General features: G+C 39.7%; 1 protein-coding gene across 1 annotated transcript; it reads left to right on the top strand.

Moving 5' to 3' along the window:
• The first annotated feature begins 3332 nt into the window (after window positions 1–3332).
• LOC139715892 (serine protease 23-like) lies at window positions 3333–6790 on the top strand. The gene has a single exon (XM_071627445.1). It carries the CDS (start codon window positions 3374–3376, stop codon window positions 4565–4567), a length of 1194 nt encoding a protein of 397 aa, XP_071483546.1. The 5' UTR covers window positions 3333–3373; the 3' UTR covers window positions 4568–6790.
• Window positions 6791–8986: the final 2196 nt, after the last annotated feature.

Raw genomic sequence — 8986 nt, 5'->3', positions numbered from 1 at the left:
TTTTTGGGGTCAAAATGGTTGGTCTGTTTATTTTGTCATTTTTTGTTCAGTTCTCTTCAATTTCCCCTCATGTGTCAGAGCTTCACAGAGGAATAAAAAAAGAAGAGGAAAGCCATTAATGGGATACTTGGAAATAGATATTGACTCTTTGCCTCCCTTGAAAAAAAGAAGAAGCTTTTCTCATGATTGTTCTTACCCCCAAACCCCTTCCATTCTCTTTCATGGTTGATACTTCTTGCCGACAAACTCCTACCACTCCTTGAAACTGATACAGGAAAATGAAGGAGGTGTATAAATACAGTGTAGGAGCTTGCATCATGTAACAGTTTCAATTTGCTTGGGGCACAACACTGCAGGTGGAGTTGCATACTCCAACCTACAGTACAAGAGTTAAGTGGAGCGTGAGTAGAACCAGTCGCAGAACCTTGTTTGGTTGCAAACCTGAACTTAACTATCAATCTCAAATAAAATGTGAGGAAAATAGGTGATATTTAACATTCTCAGTCATATTACTGTGTTATGGGATCATGGAAGTTCAATACAAATTTACAGTGTTACAAGATTGTGCAATCATTGATGGAGGGGCTATATGTACTTGTACAAAATGTGATTGAACTACAAATTTGTAGTTTTCTTCAGAAAGGATACTCTTTGGTCCTGGCTTGTACATTATTACTCCTTTATATTTGGCAGAGGTTCTGAAAGTTCAAACTTTGATAGCTACAATACTTCTTACTTCATATCTTGGCAAATCAGTTCATTTTCTTTGAAGAAGAAAATGAAGAAAAAAAAAGAAGAAGAAGATCTGATTAAGAATCCCTCTAGAGCATTTGATCTGTAGAGTGAAAATCTCTGTGAGTGACTTGTTGGGTGCATCAACTTCTTTAGCAAAACAATCAAACAGTTCAACGAGGCATACTGAGTGCTTGCTCAAAAGATAATAATCACAGATTTATCATATCATTTCAATTTTGCCTTTTCAAAATATTATTCTTCTGCCGACTTCACAGATATTGCTCGGTGGTCATCCTGTCTTTAACACAGGAATTGTTTGAAGTTTGTTTGTTTGTTTGTATTTTTGCCATGATCTTCTTCATTGCACTCATGAGATTGAGCATTGTATGAGATTTATGAAGCCCCCCACTTTTATCATAAACAGCTAGGCTTTGTCGAGCAGTATCCTTGGACTTGGGTGCAACTTAAAGACACCTGTTGTTTGATTTAAGCTACTGCTTCTCTCATGGTACCAACTAAAACATGGAAGGGGAATATTTATGGCATGGTGTCAGTTTGGAAGATGGGGCAAGAGGGGGGATGATGTCCCCTTAGAACACTTGACATTGTGACTTTTCAGCCGGAAGGGGGGTTTGGAATGTTTTCTTTCCATCTCTGTCCGGAAACAGCAAAACAGTGAAATGGTAGAAATTGGCAAACCTGACAGGACGGAATATATTAAGCCTGTTTGTCCAGTTGGTAGATATACAACGTTCGGGTAGATATACAATATGAGGACACCAAGAAATATTTCTCATATTAGCCCACATAGGTGATTCCTGTGTTGCTTTTAAACAATTCTTCAGGGATTTTCAAAAGAACTAAAGAATGTTTCCATCTATGGATGAGAGAAAAATAACAAGTATGAATTTCTAAGGGCTAGCTCACACAATGTAGTCTCTTATAGGTTAAAAAAAGAAAGTGTCTCAATGCACAGAAATCTCTAGCACAGTAATGAACCAAGGAGTGATGAACATCATCGTTGTCATATATTGCAGTGATAATTTCATATGGTTATGCAGGAGCAAAAAATAATTTCAGTAGTTCTGTGTTATATACCTATCAAAGAAAATAAACTGAATGCTATTGATGTGGTCTGCCACTGTATGTTTGCACTGATAGAGGTGTATGTAAACAAAATCATTCTCAGTGGAACATTTCAGACATGCTACAAGGAATCTATGAAGTTTTGAAGACATTTGGTACAAGTAGGGAGGTGGAAGACAAACTATCTTCCACCTCCTGGTACAAGCCAGAAATGGAAGCTCTGCTCAACAATGATCCAACAGTGATATTTTGGCTTATTCGCATGGGACAATTACATGTGTCCAGAAAATAAGACTTTAGACTCATCTTAAAGGGATGGTACAGTATTGGTGGAGATGAGAATTGGGCTTTTAACTTTTTGGGAGATACCAAGAAAACACTTATGAAATAGTACAGAGCATACCATTTTAAGAGGAATTCAAAGTTTATTTGATGAAAATCGGGTTTGGAATGACTGAAACATCCAAAAACAAAGTAAAACAAAGCAATCGTAATAAAATGTGGGTCCCACACTTTATCAGAATCGCTCTGTTTTGGATATTTCAACCATTTCAAAACCAATTTTCATCAAATAAACGTTGAATTCCTCATGGAATTACATGCTCTTCCATATTTCATAAGAGGTTTCTCATTATCTCACCAAAAATGTTAGAAACCTGAAATTAGGTCTCAACCAAAACTGTATGATCCCTTTAAGGCATGAAACATTGGTCAAAAGACTTTACTCTGATGCAGAGGTGCTTTCTTGGCAGCCCTTCAAAACTAAAATGCTCGGCTCTTCATTCTCCTTCTTTTCCCTTCCCTCTCTTTAACCCCTCACTCCAGGTCATCTTGGGCAGACAGCTCTGGGGTTCTGCTGGTATCGAGCCAAATAACAATTCTCTGGTGGACTGGCTTTGAATTCCGATGTCTGAGACATTCACTTTTTAACATCCAAAGGACGAGGATTTCTCAGTACTGGCCAGCGATCAAGGGATTTGGACATCCTGGGGGAAAAAAAAAAGTTCAGCAAATTGGTCCTGTAGTTGTCAAATAAAACAGGAGTGACCAAGGCTGACCATGCAGTGTGTCTCCACAACTTCTGCCACCTCCTGGACTGAGAAGAGCTAATAGTGACCTAACGCTGAATAGCTACCCAGGGATGTCAGCGCAGTTGAACAATCGCCGCTAACTTAGCCTTGTAGTCATCTAACCGGCAATGATCAGCAAATAAAAAACTTGCAGCTGTGAAGCAAGCTTGTGTGTGGTAGATGCAATCATTTTTCGAGGACCTTTTGGGCTCTCTTGACCAATACGGAGTCCCTGAAATACCTGCAGTCAGCTGGACTCATTCATGTTGCCTAAATTGTCTAAATTCATGTCTCCTCAAAGGTTACACTACACAGTAACGACTCCATTCATAAATCAGTAAGATGCCAGGTGTTACATCTTAGTTTCATGCAAGGATCTTGTCGATTCTGTGATGCAATACAGCGGATTAAATCAATAGTGTTCATACCGACACATTGACACAGCAGGCACAAGCTGAAGATTGCTTCACACAACTTTCAGAATGAGGAAATGCAAGATGTTATCCACCGTGCATTTCGCTGCCATGACATTGTGCCTTGCTTTTGCGGTATCGGTAGTGCAGACGGCAGATCCGAACACGTGGCCGAAAATACAACTTCCGCATATGAGAGCAGAAACTATTGTGAGCGTGCCCGCGGAAGGAACAGAGAATGTGGGATCAGAATTGCGAGTTGGCATTGACGGAGAAAGATTTGATGTCGCAGCAATAGAACATAGTCTTTCATTTCAGCAGACCAGCGCCAGGAACTTGAGCAATACCCAAAGGACACGAGTGACATTTGAAGATGCTGAAAATCTGTTCAGGACCCCAGAGTTTCGAGGTGCAGCTGGAACGGAGTCTCATAGCGCCAAGCCTAGGAGCAAAAGGCACATCTTTGGGCCCGACAACAGGAGCAAAATCACGGAGGACTTCCAGCGCATCTTTCCCTTCTCGGCCGTGGCGCAGCTGTCGACTGGATGCTCCGGAATCCTGATTGGTCCTAGACAGGTGCTGACCGCTGCTGAATGCATCCATAATGGACGCCGTTACCGTGGCAATGCAAAGAACTTGCAGGTGGGTCTGACAAAGACTGGTAACCATACTAGACGAAGTACAAGTTCCCAAAACGAAGTGTTGAGCAGCAGAGACCTGCGCGGTTTGGAATGGTATGACGTGGAACAGCTCTACTTGCCAGATGGCTGGCTGACGCCCAGCTATGGCGAGCAGCAGGAATCCTTCAACTACGCTGTACTTGAGTTGGCAGAGGAGCATAATCACAACTGCATGGAGGTGGGAGTTAGCTCCACACAAAACACGAATCACATGCAGCGCATCCACTTCTCCAGCTTTGACGACTACAACCATCATCCCGATCCCGCCCTCACATACAGATACTGCTACATTGTTGCAGACAGCACCAAGTACCTTTACGAGAAGTGCGACTCCACAAAGTCGTCTGTCGGTGCGGGAATATACCTCCGGCTGTGGGATAGTGATCAGATGCACTGGTCGCGGCGTGTGATGGCCGTGAAGACGTCTCACACCGAGCGCATGAGAATCAAGGGCAAGAGACAAAGGGCTGGACGTGACGTGCGTCTAACGCTGCTCAATTTCGGTCAGATATGCTACTGGGTTATGAGAGACTTTGAAGCGTGCAGCCGTGGAAGAATAAAGGATGCATGCCTCATGGCATAGTGTCAAGCCGTAGCCTGAAATATATCATAAAACTGCAGAACTGATCACAACAGGCAGCCACAGTATGATATAAACTTTTCAGCATCTAATCTCCTTCATTAACGGAAAATTTGAGCATATCACTATTTAATGAAATTACTTCTTCAGGACAAAAAGACTTTACTTTCAGTGTATGTAGTGAGGCTTGAATTGACCAAACCGTGCAGAAGTGACTACAATGCATGTTTCTATACAACCTGGCTGAATCTGTTTAAAGCCTACATGTTTTGATGTTGACATTTTGTAAACAACCATTCACATTCTCTGTGTAACTGACGTCAATATCTCTTCGTGAAATCTGTTGTTTATGATCCTACATTTGATAGTCGCCATGAAAGTGGGCATCCATCTCTGCTTTGCTTGGCTCTGGACAAAGCCAAAAATGTCCAGTTTGTCAAATTGACCTCTTCCTGAGGTATAAGATTGCAGTAAAAGATAGCATGCCACTTACTGTATATGTACACAGCATTCTTTTAAATGCAATAGTGTCTATATAGGTTTATGGCTCAATTCTGTTTCTGAGTTAACTATTTGCCGTGGCTCTTTCTTTTGAAGCTGGTACAGAGATGAAGCATTCATGCTATTGTAAAAGCACCAAAAACAAACAAACAAACAAACAAACAAACAAACAAACAAACAAACAAACAGAACAACAGATACACTGTCCTATTCATAGTATGGTATATGCTGTCCTTGCTATTGGCAGGGAAAATTTGAAATGAAATCTATACACAACAAAGCATTATTTTTTTTTTAATGATGTATTAAATGTCAATGTACTTCAGAATACAGCATATTTCTACTCTCATATTATCAATATATCCTGAATATATGCATGACTATAACAGCCTTGAGAATACTGAATTAGGCTTCTTTCATTTTTTTTTCTTGTTTTGTTCTTAGTCTGCTTACACAAAAAGAAGAACTGAATATCATACAGCAATGCAGTTACAGTCACTGCCACTTTATTGGGACAAGTGTATGTATGACCCTTACCCCAAGAAAAGTGTCCAATCCTACATGTAGTTTCCATCAAATTGATGTAATTATAAGAGGAAGGTAATACCTGTGGCAACATTTTCAATGTTGAATGTCGTCATGCATATATTGAATTTTATCTTTCAGTAACTTCAATTTCATACAAAGTTCTTGTATAAAATGGATATCTGGAGAAAACTTAGTCCCACTTTAATATAAAGGAATGGTATAGTTTTGGTTGAGATGGGGATTCAGGTTTGAACTTTTTGCGAGATGATTAGAAATCACATGAAATATCAAGGAGAATAAAACTCCAAGAGAAATGAAAAGTTGATTTGGTTATTTGATGAAGTGGGTCCCACATTTTATTAGGACCACTTTGTTTTACTTTTTTTAAAGATAATCTCAGCCATTTCAAAACCAATTTTCATCAAAGAAACATTTAATTCCTCTTAGAACTGTATGCTCTTTTAATATTCTATGAGTGGTTTCTAATCATCTCACAAAAAGTTAAAGCATGTATCCCAATCTCAACAAAAACTAGGCCTATACTATTCCTTTAACCACTGTCTTGTCTCATTTCAGTAATCAAGTTAATGTGCCTACAAATATTGCTATGACATTGTTCAACTGAAGGGATGTTGCCATTTATGACTGAGAGTCTGGGCAACGTGAAGACAGCTGTACTTGCTAACGATGCTATAACAAGGGAAGTGTGTCACTTTTTATCTTCTTTGACACTGCGCTGAAGATTGCTCGTTTTGTTGTGTTCGATATTTCCATATTGTTACGTTTGATATTTCCATATGGTTACACCACTGACTGAAGTGTTAATTAATGGTGGAAAGTAATAAATGGCTATCAAACATGAACGGCTAAGACTCCCGTTTGATTTGATAATTTACTCACCTGATTATTGGTACATCACGACCAGCAAGAGACCAGGATGCAAAGAAGAGAAGAAAACAAGAGAAAAGACAAGATAAAGATTGATTAGATGACAGCAAGTTTCATTTTCACTGATGTTAAAAGATATTGTGCATGAAACATTTCTTTCCAATGTATCAATAAATGGCATGCAGCATATTAATTTTTCCCCCCAATCGAATGGTGTGATAATACCCAGAAAAAAAAAGGAAAGCCAAAAAACAGGAAACTAATTCCTTGTCTTTCTTTAATACGCTGTCTACATAGACACAATTCAAATTCTAGTAACATGTTGACTCTCAGGGAAGTTACAGATATATGCAAAATTAAAAAGATGTCAAATTTCTAATTTCACTTGTCTGAACACACACAAGTGATGGTGCAAAAACTTTCCTCTTTCCTCAGTAACCACAAGTAAAGCATGTGGGCATGTTCACACCATTTGACAGTCAGACCATCTTTCTGGCCTGAAACACCTAATCACTGCTCAGGGGTGGATCCAGGAATTCCGTAAAGAGGGGCGCCTTTACAAATTTAGGGGGGGGGGGCGCATGCAACCCCTCTCCCCATTTTTTTCTTTTAATTTCTTTTGTTTTAACAAAAAATAGGGGAGGGGGCGCCTGATGCGCTCCCCCTGGATCTGCCACTGCTGCCCATGTGTGGATTGATACCACAAAAGACATGTCATTACAAAGTCAATATTTCATCATGTGACAATCTCATTTCCAGCATGCCAATGGTTCAAGCATGGACCCTACCACCAGGGTCCATGGTTCAAGCATCTTCTTTATCAAAATTTTCTCCACTATTTGATGGAGAGACATCAATAATGCTGACAAAATTCATATCTTTTGTGTCCTTGAAGAGGCAGCTTACAAATTACCACTTTGTGTGTAAAAAAAAACCACCCTCTTTTCTGAAAGGGAGACCCTTCAATAGCAGAGGGTGCGGTTTTTTCACACTAAGAGCAATCTTTGTGGTGATAACAATAGTATATTACCTACAGGAGATCGTTCTGATAGTATTCTTTGATAGAAGGGTAAAAGGTAGCATTCTTGATGGCAGAATATCAGAAGGTGAAATATCACAGTGTATCAGTATCACTCGACTCATTTGAGGCCTTTAAAGGGACTGTACAGCACTGGTTGAGGTGGGGATTCATGTTTTGAACATTCCTAATGGAGATAATGAGAAACCTCTTATGAAATATCAAAGAGCATGCAATTTTAAGAAGGATTCAACATTTATTTGATGAAAACTGGTTTTCAAATGGCTGAGATATCAAAAGAGTGATAATAATAAAAGCAGGCCTTGAAATAGGATTTTGGAGGGGCAAGGCCATTTAGAAAAGGGCACTTTTTCCAAGAGGCCAGCCATGAAAGGGCACTTAGGTCAGTCAGAGGGGCACCAAGGCCACATTGAAAAGGGCATGTTGGGTGTTTTTTTAAAGGGTGATTTTTGCGACGTTGCAAGAATTTTATGTTGGTTTTTTTTTTCATATTCTAACAACAACCCCCCCCCCCCCCCCAAATACATAATATATATACAGTCAACCTCGCGTAAGTCGACATAATCGGGACTGAGCAAAACACGTCGACTTACGCGTAAGTCGACATTTTGTCGACTTATAAATGAAAATTAATTTCCTCTGTACAGAGTAAGATTTGGATCACGATGCAGATCGCTACCCATATATCTTACTCCTTTTGCCGCCAAAACATGCCTACTGACATGAGCAACAATGTTTTAGTTCATGCATAAATCTTGCCTTGGTTAGTAACGACGACAACGCACAATTCCCAAATCTCTAGAGAGATTTTGAGAGAGCGGGATCGGAAACCTAGGCCCGTTTCTAGACACTTAACCTTTTAAACTTAATTTGAAATATCAAAGGCAAATTCCCCAAAATTGAATTAAACTTTGCGATTTAAATTCAAGTGCGTTGCTGGGAAGATATGCGTGTGATTTCGCATGATTCTGTCGACATTATTTTTCAGTGCCGACTGAGTCGCCATATTTGTTCTGCTCCGATTCGCAACATTATAACTACCGCTCTGTACGGCGCGGGCCTGTCTGAAATAAGAAGAAGAAAAGTTTGTTCATCCGAAAACGACATCTTTCGGACTACTATAACCTCCGTAAAAACAAACCTCTTACCATTGTCGGACTAATTTAACTTTGGACTGAGATTTAAAACTTCGGCATAGCGAACTTTAACAATAATTCGTTATCATTTTTTTTCATTGACATTTTATGAAGCAGCATGCGTTTCGGTAGTTTGAAACGTGTAAATGTTGCGATGTCTTTCCTCTGCAAGTGCAGACTAAGTTCGGTCACGGCGAAAGTTCCGTTACGAAATAAAAAATAATGCGAGCCTTTTCAACAATAACGCACTTCCGTGCATTTTTATGCGTTTAAACGCAGTTTCTAGTTTCGGACAAGAACCGCAAGTCTTTTCTGCAACGCTCTTGCGTT

Source organism: Diadema antillarum, unplaced genomic scaffold (genome assembly GCF_040938485.1).
Source record: "Diadema antillarum isolate AM-2024a unplaced genomic scaffold, OU_Dant_1.0 scf00000057, whole genome shotgun sequence".
Lineage (NCBI taxonomy): Eukaryota > Metazoa > Echinodermata > Echinoidea > Diadematoida > Diadematidae > Diadema > Diadema antillarum.
Note: the sequence above shows the minus strand (reverse complement) of the source record. Positions and strands in the feature narration are given on the sequence as shown.

Bases quoted from the DNA above. Each gene is read 5' to 3' on its own strand.
- LOC139715892 (XM_071627445.1), top strand. From the start codon at position 3,374: ATGAGGAAATGCAAGATGTTATCCACCGTGCATTTCGCTGCCATGACA.